This window comes from Nematolebias whitei, chromosome 11, assembly GCF_014905685.2.
Source record: "Nematolebias whitei isolate Nwh7 chromosome 11, NemWhi1, whole genome shotgun sequence".
Lineage (NCBI taxonomy): Eukaryota > Metazoa > Chordata > Actinopteri > Cyprinodontiformes > Rivulidae > Nematolebias > Nematolebias whitei.
The window spans coordinates 22780976-22791861 of NC_056508.1; the positions used below are offsets into that span (position 1 = coordinate 22780976).

At 37.4% G+C, this 10886-nt stretch overlaps 1 protein-coding gene across 1 annotated transcript in view; it reads right to left on the reverse strand.

Annotated features, from left to right (window-relative positions):
• Positions 1–4160: 4160 nt before the first annotated feature.
• Positions 4161–10886, reverse strand: part of LOC119416832 (chemokine-like protein TAFA-1) — a 43560-nt gene continuing 36834 nt past the window's right edge. Inside the window, exons 4-6 of the mRNA XM_037684023.1 lie at positions 8822–8946; positions 4344–4418; positions 4161–4212 (exon numbers count right to left, since the gene is read on the reverse strand). Of these exons, the coding sequence (XP_037539951.1) occupies positions 4386–4418; positions 8822–8946 (158 nt within the window). The 3' untranslated portion in view covers positions 4161–4212; positions 4344–4385. The remainder of the gene's footprint in view (positions 4213–4343; positions 4419–8821; positions 8947–10886) is intronic.

Here is a 10886-nt window from a genome sequence, read left to right on the forward strand (position 1 = left end):
AGTGACAATGTCAAGACAGCAAATAAGGTCTTGAGTAACTTAAGGAAGAACAAAATAACATTGTGTTTTATCTCAGTTAAAAGGACAAAGTGTTCATTCTTCCGTTGCTACCAGATTTAATGTTAGACATGCCTTTTAATGCTTCTGCAACAAAGAAAACTGTCATTTCACACGAGTTGTTAGAGAGCCTCACGCAGCTTTTGGTTTCTGGCCCTAAAATTGTTGCTGCTGGCACATCAAGGTTAGAGTTGGATAAGAGCAAATTATTTTTAGTTTCAGAGGCAGATAAAAATGATCCGAGTTTTGTCTTGGAAACAGAAGATCTGGTGCGTTTGAACAGGCAGACAAGCAAGAGCTTTAAAAGATGCAGAGTCTGAATGAGCCGTAGAACATTAAAAGCTTGGAAAGAAAAAAAAACTTTCATCCCCCCACCCCCACAGATGGATGATACTCTGCACAGAAGCTCCGTTGGGAGTAATTCCCAACGGTCTGCGGCTGTGAAAGCAACGGTCAGTATCCCACTGTGTGCTGCACTTACAGGAGTCCTGTAACACATTCATCTGTGTGTGTAATAAGTCCAAAAGTCTCCTGTGCAAGAAAAGTGAATCCAATTAGTGAATGTGTGTCTGGCTTAAAGATACCAATGTGATAGAGTTGAGTTTTTTAGCTGTATATCTAAAAGCAATAATTTGGCAAAACGCTTCATCACTGTTTGCACAGTTACATGAGAAGATGTGTTAATTATAGCTGTGGCTGCTAAACATGAAGCATGCGCAAAAGGTAGGTTAACTTAGCTTAGCATAAAGCTAAAAGAAGAAGCCAGAAGCTTTGTCCAAATGTCAAGAAAATAAAAAAAATATATAAGAATATCTCTTCAAAAAGTAAAAAGCAAGGGGAACGGTACGATCAAGACTGCAGAACAGCTTAACTTAAGCAGAGATGAAGTTCTGGTCTGACATCACAGTAATATCTGGTGTTAAAAGTTAGTAAATCTTCTATACAAGTGTGTTTTTTTGTTTCTCTCCACTGTGCTGCAGCTCACATTGTAGTGCAGGTCGTGCACTAATCGGACTGAGTCAAATATGTCAGCGTGTTCTTGGGAAAAGTACAGAACAAATGCCTCTGATATGTCAACCCGAACTCACACCAGAAACTGTAAGAAGTACATTAGTCTACAGCATAATACCTGGCAGTTTCATAAAGACTCAAATCTGAAAGAAAAGAAAGAAAGAAAGAAAGAAAGAAAGAAAGAAAGAAAGAAAGAAAGAAAGAAAGAAAGAAAGAAAGAAAGATAGTTTCTCATTTTTAAATAATCAGACCAATTATGTATCAAATGATGTCATCATCTTGCTACATGATGACAGTAATTGTCAAATTGTTCATATAATTTATCATCCACAATCTTTTTTTTTTTTTGCCTGCCACCAAAAAGTACAGTGTCGGTGATAATGACAATGTTGGTTCAACACAGAGACAGCTTTGACCAAAAAGGTGATGGGAGGAGTCAGTTGGAACCCCAGTGTATACCATACTTTACTATAATATACCAGCTTTATAACATGTAACCCTCATTCAGTTCCACACTTTTTTATAGTCAGTTTGCTTTGCCGGCAGCATGGTGGCTCAGTTATTAGAGCTGTTGCCTCAAAGCAAGAAGGTCACAGGTTTGCCTCCCAGTTTTTTTGTTTAGTGCATGTGCTTGGTTGGGTTTTCTCCAGGTACTATGGTTTCTTCCCACTGACAAAAAGCATGAATGTAAGGTAAAATTGATATATTTGAATTATCCCTAAATGTGAGTGTGAAAGATTGTCTCGTTTGTTTGATATGATGGACTTGCAACTTGTCCAGGTTGTCCCCTGCCTCTTGCACAGTGACTGCTAGGCTAGGCAGACTGATAAAGAGGTTGGCTGGCTTCGGCCCCCCTTCATAACTGAATTGTCATAATATATGCATTAGATTTAGGAATAAATTTTTAATCACAACATTTTATCATTGATATAATATTGATATTATTTATGATACTATTCATTCAAATATTTCAAAAATTATATTTTTGTGCAGGGCTGCAAATAGTCAACCAATTTTTCTTTTTCTTTTCTTTTTTTTTTGCATTAATATGCTTGAAGACAAAAAAAAAAATCACCCAAAGTCTGATGAGACTTGAATGATTATGTTTAACATATTCTGAGAGTTTATTTAAAGTTACCTAAACATAGCACAAAAAAGAAGGACGTTTTGGTTTGGTTGATTAGTTATTTGTTGTAGCAATGCTCCCTGGCAATATATCTTACATTATTGGAAAGCCTTTTTATTTTACCTTAAATGGTGCCACATGTGTTTGGAAAATGCATTTGTTAGTTGAGCAGCACAGTGGCGTATGTGGGTCATGGCTATGAACATTTCTCTGTCAATGCCAAACAGGTTAGTCTGCAAATGACTTCTGTTTTGAGCTGCTGGTACCCCGACTGCTGGTAATCAAGTGTCTGCTCAGTGCCTGACCGTCAGCACGTGAGTAACCAGTGGCGATTCCACCTTTCTACAGTCTGAAACATAACTATCCATTAAAATGACGATGCTTTTCTGAGTAGAGCAGGTTTATTGGAGACTACCTTCAGAATTTGTGAGTCCTGACCTCAACCCCAATGAACTATGAGATCAGAGTGGATGTGTTGTTCAAGCGTCACCAACTCAACCACCCTGGCTGAGTTGTGACCATTGCAAGTTGAAGAATGGCATGCCATCACACAACAGTGTGTGACCAAGCTGGTGAGCAGCATAAGATGGAGGTGCCAGGCTTTTGTGACTGTGTATGGTTCTTCCACATGCTACTAAGGCCCCTGTTTATTAAATAAATAATGTGTTAAAATGCCATTATGTCTCGTTTCTTCAGATTTTGATCTTCCAATCCAATGCACAACATTTAACAAGAGTAAATAACATAAAAACCTGGATAACTGAACACTTAGTCCTTTTCGAAGACAATCTGGCAAGTTTTTCATGGAACCAAACCTACGTAATCCACTCTGCTGCTCAAGCCACAAATGCATTTTCCTAACAAACGTGGCACCATGTCAGGGGAAATAAACAGGCTTTTCAACAGTATAAGATTTTTTTCTTCAAATCTTTGTTTCAACAAAGAAATAATCACCCAAACACAAACTTCCTCATTTTGTGTAAAGTTTATTATACCTGCCACTGATCACAGTTTACCCCAAAATACGCAGATACAGTAACTTTTTTGCAGTTTCTTTTTAAAACCTAAAAAAAAAAAGATTAATATTGTCCCATTCTTAAGTATAAGGATCATCTGGGTTAAAATGTTCGTTCTGTGGCTGCATAAGTTCATGTTTCACTGACTGACAAATTCCCAGGATCAATGACTTTAATGGAATCCAGCACACACCATTGAACATCTTCATATGTACAGCATCATCCTGTGAATGACTGAACATAAATAAGGCATTTCAAGTATTGAACAGAACGTACTGATTTCACTTTTCTGGTGAATTCATTAGTTCTAGGGTAGCTTAGATGTTACCAAGTTAGATTCACAAAGCAGGAATCAAAGGCAGACAAGTACCCTACGGACAAAATGTAAAATGTGTCGACACACACAAGCTGTTTTTTCTTTCCTTTTCTTTTTTCTTTATAAAACGTCTTGTTCACAAAGCATCCGTTTCATCTTCAGACCAAATATTTTACCTCATCAACCTTTGGCCTTGTTGAGTTTTCTATGAGAGGGTTTACCAACAGCACAAATAGTTTTCATGTACACTGGAAAAGACGAACAGTTTTTGCAGAATTTTACATTTGACAATAATAAAAAGAGACAAACAAACAAAACAATAAAATCCTGAGGGCTGTCAACTTCTGCACATCTTTGTCCTTTGATCACTCCTCCTCCTGTTTGGTATTTTGCAGCACATCTGTCTCACTAGTCAGTCACTCTCCAAACATTAATCCAAACGCAGAAACAGCCGAGCTCCATCTCAAAGTTGGAGAAAAAAACAAAAACCGGATGAAAATAGATTTATTACAAGGTTATGATGAAGTTCCTCGCAGGCTGCTTGGAGCCTCGGTAAGTTTGGGAGCCTCAAGGAAGATGTGCTGTATGTATTCTACATCTTTTTACACTTAGAGTTGAAAGTGTTCACATTTCTTGAAGCAACAATAGGCTCATTGTCTCTTGTGATAATTGGTCCAATGACAGCGCTAAAACGAGAAACAGAAGTGTGAATATTACAGGATTTAGTCTAAATCATCTGGTTTATACTTTACAAAACAGAGTAGTTGGAAAAAAATATATATATTTGGGTTCGAACATGCGATATGAAAGAGCTGACCTTGGAAGCTGAGGTATTCCCTTGCATCCTCTTCACCAAATGTTAATACGTCGATGTTGTATATGGCTGAGTGTTCTGACAGAAAAGAAGGGAAAAAATTAAGAAAATTAAGTTAACAAGTCAATCTGCAGTAAAATTCAGTTTTAATAACTGTGTTTTATTTCATATAGTATGCTATCATAATATATTGTGCATCATTTCACATAATGATGTATGTTTGTCAGTATTCTGGCTCCAACATTTGATCTGTGAAAGTTTCTCAACTGTGAAATTTACATTTTAGGATGAGCATGGATTTAAAGAGTTTCTGGTTAAATGTAATAGAGAATTAAAGAAGGGCTTAAGTGAGAAATGCCTCAAATTAGAGTGAACAAAAATGATTAGAAAGATTGATTGCTACTACGTTTGTTTGCTTTTTTTTTTTAAGTTAAAATTGATAATTGGTGAAAGAGCAAATCAGGTTTCAGTGCCAACATTCCTGCAACACAACCACCACTGAATAAGAGCCACAAGTTTTGAAAAAGGCAGATCAAGGAAACAACTCCAAGTCAGCAAGGTGGAGGGAGGCTACTGGTTTGGACCCCTACTTTTTTCATTCACTCAACCTTGAGTTATCCAGGTGAGTCACGAGGACTCATTTACAAGAGAGACTTGTTTTAGCCTGACAACATATAGAGTACAAACGATAAGCTACAGTAAAAATGCACTTAAAATAAAAATAGTATTATAAAACAATAGATCAAGGTGCCATATGAAACAAGAACATATTTGCTTTGAGGTTTCTATTGACCTTATCAAACGTTTAAAATCCCCTAAAGAAATGAATGTCGACAGCTTCAGTTCCTGTTGCAAGGTGTTCCAGGAGCAGAATAAAAAAAGGACTTTTTTGCAGAGTTCAGTCCGCTCTGAGGGAATGCTACAAGTAATGAAGGCCTGAGAGTGCACGCTGTAACTGCACTGATGACGTGACATGTGGGAGAAGATACGTATATGAAGGCAGCAAACCAAAGGAGTGATTTATAGATGAAAATTAAACGCACAAACTTTTAAAACTCTTTGGATTAAGACTAGGCTTAAATCTTTCCTTTATGGTAAATCCTTTAGTTAGGGGTTTATTGTGTTTTCTGAGTTATCCCTTAGTTACGCTGCTATACACTGAGACTGCTGGATGACAAACTGACCACATTTCTTCACTCTGCTGCTGTCTTTACTTGCTCTACTCTAAATGTTTGTATTTGTAACTAATTATATCTTTAACATGATTTTTTGTCTTTCTTCCAGTAGAAAGCACATCTGGATGTGTCATTCTGTGTTTGTCTCTTTCTCCTTCCTGTCCTCTTAAACCCAGCCGGTCAAAGCAGATGGCTTCTCGTCCTGATCCTGGTTCTACTGGAGGTTTCTTCCTGTTTAAAGAGTTTTTCATTTCCACTGTTGCCTTTGCGCTTGCTCAGGATTGGAGACTGTGACAAAGTGAAGATTCAACACAGTCTGCTGCTTCCTTAGATAGACCACTTTTACTAATTGTCTTTTATAATGTATGTGAATGTTTCTGTTCAGTGCTCTGAGACGACTTCTGTTGTGACTTGGCGCTACATAAATGAACTGAATTAAATTGAATTGGATTGAAAAAAAATAAATAAAAAAAAAACTCCAAGATGTTTTTGGTAAGAATAAGAAAATAAGTCAACTTTATTAGTGAGAGCAATAAAGGACTTCTTCGATCTGAGGAGCCACCTAACAAAACTGATTCCCACAACAACATCATACTCCCTGTGTGTTTATTAGTGAAGGTTTTAATGAAAGACAAAGAACATCACCTGAAACCATGTACTTGCAGCTTCCACTAATTGAAATAAGGGATGCACGTGACGAGGTGCGCTGGCTTTTTATGATGCTGCTTAGTTGTGAGATGCCATTTTTACTGCTTGTGTTGTCATGAGCACGTTCTATCATAAATAACTATTTTCCTATTTGTATTTGTATTACAGCACTTTGGTTGGCATTGTCGCTGTTTTAAGTGCTCTATAAATGAAGTGGTATGGTATTTGTGCAGATTTTCACTGATTGTGAAAGTAAACAAAGGTTTTAAGGTCCTTCTTTTAACCACTAACATGTTAACATAATGTGCATTGCGTCTCATTGGTTGTGGGTCACACAGCTCTTAACTTGTAGCAAAAAAGTCTCTTTAAACTACAACACACTGCAGCTTGATAGTCACATTCTTTGGGTTTCAGTTATGGGAAGATTTTAGGTTTAAAAGGAAAAAGTAACATGTTTTTTTAAGTGGATATCTGTGGAGTGGTTATGGATAGTCAGTTTGGAGGGACAGGGATTCTTTCTTAACAGAAAGTCCAGCAAACGGCTCAGCAGATTAAGTCGAGAACCAAAGTGGATTGTTTGCCATGTTGAAACTACTCTAGCCTCAAAACCTCCAGCATGTTTTATTCAAACAGTATTTTAGAAACTACACCTCTGTCAAATTTGTTTTACATAATACATTTAGAGGGGTAGCTGTGGCTGAGTGGTTAGAGCAGTCGTCCTCCAATGGGAGAGTTGGGGGTTCGATTCCACCAGCAGTCACATGCTGAAGAAAGTCTGTGCAGGACACTGAACCCCTCATTGCCTCCGATGTGTGGAGCGGCTGTGTGTCCCATCGGTTTATGAATGCGATCCAAAGCTCTGATTAGTCTCTACAGGTTCAGGTTATCAGAGATCTAGTGGAGTGCTGTATGAACGTGTGTGTGGAGTTAAATGAGGGCACAGATTGTGTTGTAAAGCACTTTGAGTGTCTTGATTATAGAAAGGTGCAATGTGAGTACAGTTCATTTACCATAAAAGTTCAACTTTACATCATCTGATATATTTCTACTCCATGTGGAAAGTGTTGCAAAACAAAACATGTCAAGTGTGAACGGACAGAGAAGCTACATGAAACAGGTCATTTTGAGTAAAAAACAAAACAATATTGTATTTTTTTACACAGACCGTTTTATTCTAGAGTTCTTTTTGTTCATACTTACCTCCTTTCATTTGGCATCATATGCACTGGTATTACATGGACAATTCTTGGTAATGTAGAACTACTTTCTTAGATCATATCTTAGATGTTATCATTGTTTTACTTTTACATTTTATTGTTGGATGTGACTGGGACCCTGTGTACATAATTTTGCTCCACCACATGTACCACATGAGGCGCGAATGACAATAAAGTATCTCTGACTCTGCCTACAAGATCTTTAGTGTAAGGAAACTGACTGTAAATATCTGTGTAATAAAAAACTGCTGGAGGTGTATTTTATAAAGTAGAGTTGTTTTCAGATGTCAGAAGACCACTTTGGTCTTGGCACCTCTCAGACTAACTGATAGCTTGTCAGTTCAGTCACAATTAAACTGTTTCTTCAAACTGAGATTGTTAAAAAAAAAAAAAGCATTAAATTAGTAAACTATTCATCATTCTTAACTTTTCCACAGAATCCCATTTTAAAAAGAACTACACGTTTGAGGGAAACTTTTTATCACTGGTTGTCAGCAAGAAGCTCAAAATATGGCTTCTTTCTACAAAAACATAAGCTTTACTGTAAGGAAGAGGTTTTATATTCTGCAATTGCTGATATTGGGAATGTTGTTCGTGAACATATCAAGATACAAAAAACAAGTCATAGCAGTTGAAAGAAAAGTTGAGTGTACAGGTTAAACTTGACTTAGTGTTGCTCTAGAAATTGATGACAAACAAGCAAGCTTTTAAAATATTTCCTCTGGTACTTTTATAGCTGCATTTTATTTAATTGTTTTATTTTATTTTCATAGATGGAGAGATTTTCTCGTGCAGATTTAATAATATGGTTTATTTGCCACAAATCAGTTGTGAAGAGAACTGTTGCTTTTGCACATGTTTCTTTGCTGTTAACTGAGAGATGGAAGAACAAAGAAAAGTGCAAGTTATTGTACTCGTTCATTTAAATATTATGTTTATTTTGTTTCGTCTCTTACGATAAATAAAAGTAACTGTCATGTGAGGTAATCAATTTTTCCAGGCCACACTTTGCTCCTCTAATAACTTTGCATGTGTGCACTGAGAAAGATGACGCTCATTTTATTGTTGCTGCACACGTATCACAAGGTTGAAGTTTCCCACATCTCATTTCTGATTTGAGAAAATTCCTCAGATGAAGAGCAAAATGTTTTCATCTACAGAAAATAAGTCCCGTTGCTTTGGTTTTAAACTTTTAGTATTTGTCATGTCCCCGATGACAGAATCGATGTTGAAATCTGAGATTTAATTGCACGTTTTGGACTGACTAAATCCAGTACAACAGTACAGAGTACAACAGTACAACAGTACAGAGTACAACAGTACAGCAGTAGAGTACAACAGTACAACAGTACAGCAGTAGAGTCAGTCCCAAACTGGTATTTTTACGGATATAGATCGTGTTTGCTGTGTCTCTTCCCACAGTTCGTAGAGGTTATCTTACCCTTGTCGTTTTGATCTTGTTCCCGGCGTAGCACATCCAGCCTGAGTTGTCAGGAAGCGTTTTGCACTCCTCCCCCTCCAGACAAGGCTCCATCTCACACCACCACTTCCCAATTACTATAGATGCTACAGGAAACAACATTAAGAGGAACATCAGAGCTCAAAGAAATATAAAGGTTTATCAAACACTATAGCTATATGAGAATTAAGTCGCTTTCCAATCAATTCAGGGATTCTATATTTTATTTTTCACCAATATAAATGATTAAAATACCTAAGCACTTTTTGTTGCCAAATGCAAAAAGAGTAAAGCAAAATCACAGATATACAGCATTTGTCTCAGCCTCATTAAATCTAATTTTATTTATAAGGCAAACATATTGACCTCTCATAAAAGTGGCTAAGGTTTTACATTTCTCAGTTATAGTGATTTGCTTTTTACATACAAAAAAAAGACAATGGACACAATCAAGTGCAATTCTAACTCTATGCACTGAAATGGGTTTTCTTTTCTGTATGCCATTAGACATAAATATGGAGGGTGAAAGTTTGGCTTTTCATTGAGAGTAGGTGGGACTCAGACTTGACTTTAATGCACACCACACACTTTCCATCACAAGCGAAAATTGCTTTAAATACAGGGTAAGTAGACAGTAAATGGTTTGTAATGTGAGACAGAGGGAAAGAATCTGTCAGAGCTGACACAGAGAGACCTCAAATTCCCCCGGTCCGCTCAGAGATTGCAATAATATTTGCACAAGGATTTAAGATAAAAAGCTGCAGGTGAAAGGTTTCCTGGGAGCCGACGTGTTTTTTTTAGATTTCTCACCCGAGCACTAAATCCATTTCTTGCAAAAGATTGAAGTTCGATTGCAGATATATGTAAAAAAAAAAAAAAATGCATGTAACAACCGTCATGAAATGTCTTCCGAGTGCATATGTAAACAGCACTTTTTCTCTTTATGATGTTTTTTTGTTTTTATTTTTATTTACTCTTCCCTTGGGTGGGTTAAAATCTGTAGTTGTGTTTGTCTTGTTTTGGAGTAGTTTACCCTTGCAGACACGTTCTCTTGTCAACAGAATCCCAATGTGACATTATCCACGGTTGTTATCTTATTTGGGCAAAGGCGTTGCATGGTTCACTACGTTCTGGGGAGAGATTGAACAAATCTGTGTCTTTGGATAATATGGCTGGATTTTACTTTTGGCATAACATGTTTGATGAAATAAAAAAAGAAAAGAAAAGCACAAATGAAATCATTCTCAGCCTGCAAAGGAAGGACAAATGTTTTTGACGCCACAAAACACAGTGTAAGAAATATACAATAATCCTGCAGCAGGACCATCCATCCATCCATTATCTTTACCCGCTTGTTCCATTTTGGGTCACGGGGGTCACTGGTGCCCATGTCCAGCAATCACTGTGCAAGGGGCGGGGTACACCCTGGACGGGTCGCAAGTGCATCACAGGGACACATAGAGACAAACAAGACAAACAACCATTCACTCTCTCTCTCACACCTAGGGACAATTTTTAGAGTTACCAATCCCATAATATAGATACCATTTTTATATTTAATTTTACAATTTTATAGTTAAATTAAAGATGTTTCCACATCCATCCATCCATTATCTTTACCCGCATTTTCCGTTTTTGAGCTGCGGTGGTCACTGTTGCCCATATCCAGCCATCACTGTGCGAGAGGTGGACATGCTGGACAGGTCTCCAGTCCATCACAGGGACATATAGAGACAAACAACTATTCACTGTCTCACTCACACCTAGAGACAATTTAGAGTTACCAGTCAAACTAACATGCATGTTTTTGGTTTGTGGGAGGAAACTGGAGTACCTGGAGAAAACCCACGCATGCACAGAGAGAACATAGAAACTCCACCCAGAAAGGCCCCTGGACCGGGATTTGAACCAGGGTAACCTGCTTGCTGAGAGGCAGCAGCTCTGCCAACTGCACCACCGTACTGCCTAATGTATATGATAAAAATGTTTAGATAGATACTGTAGATAGATAGATAGATAGATAGATAGATAGATAGATAGATAGATA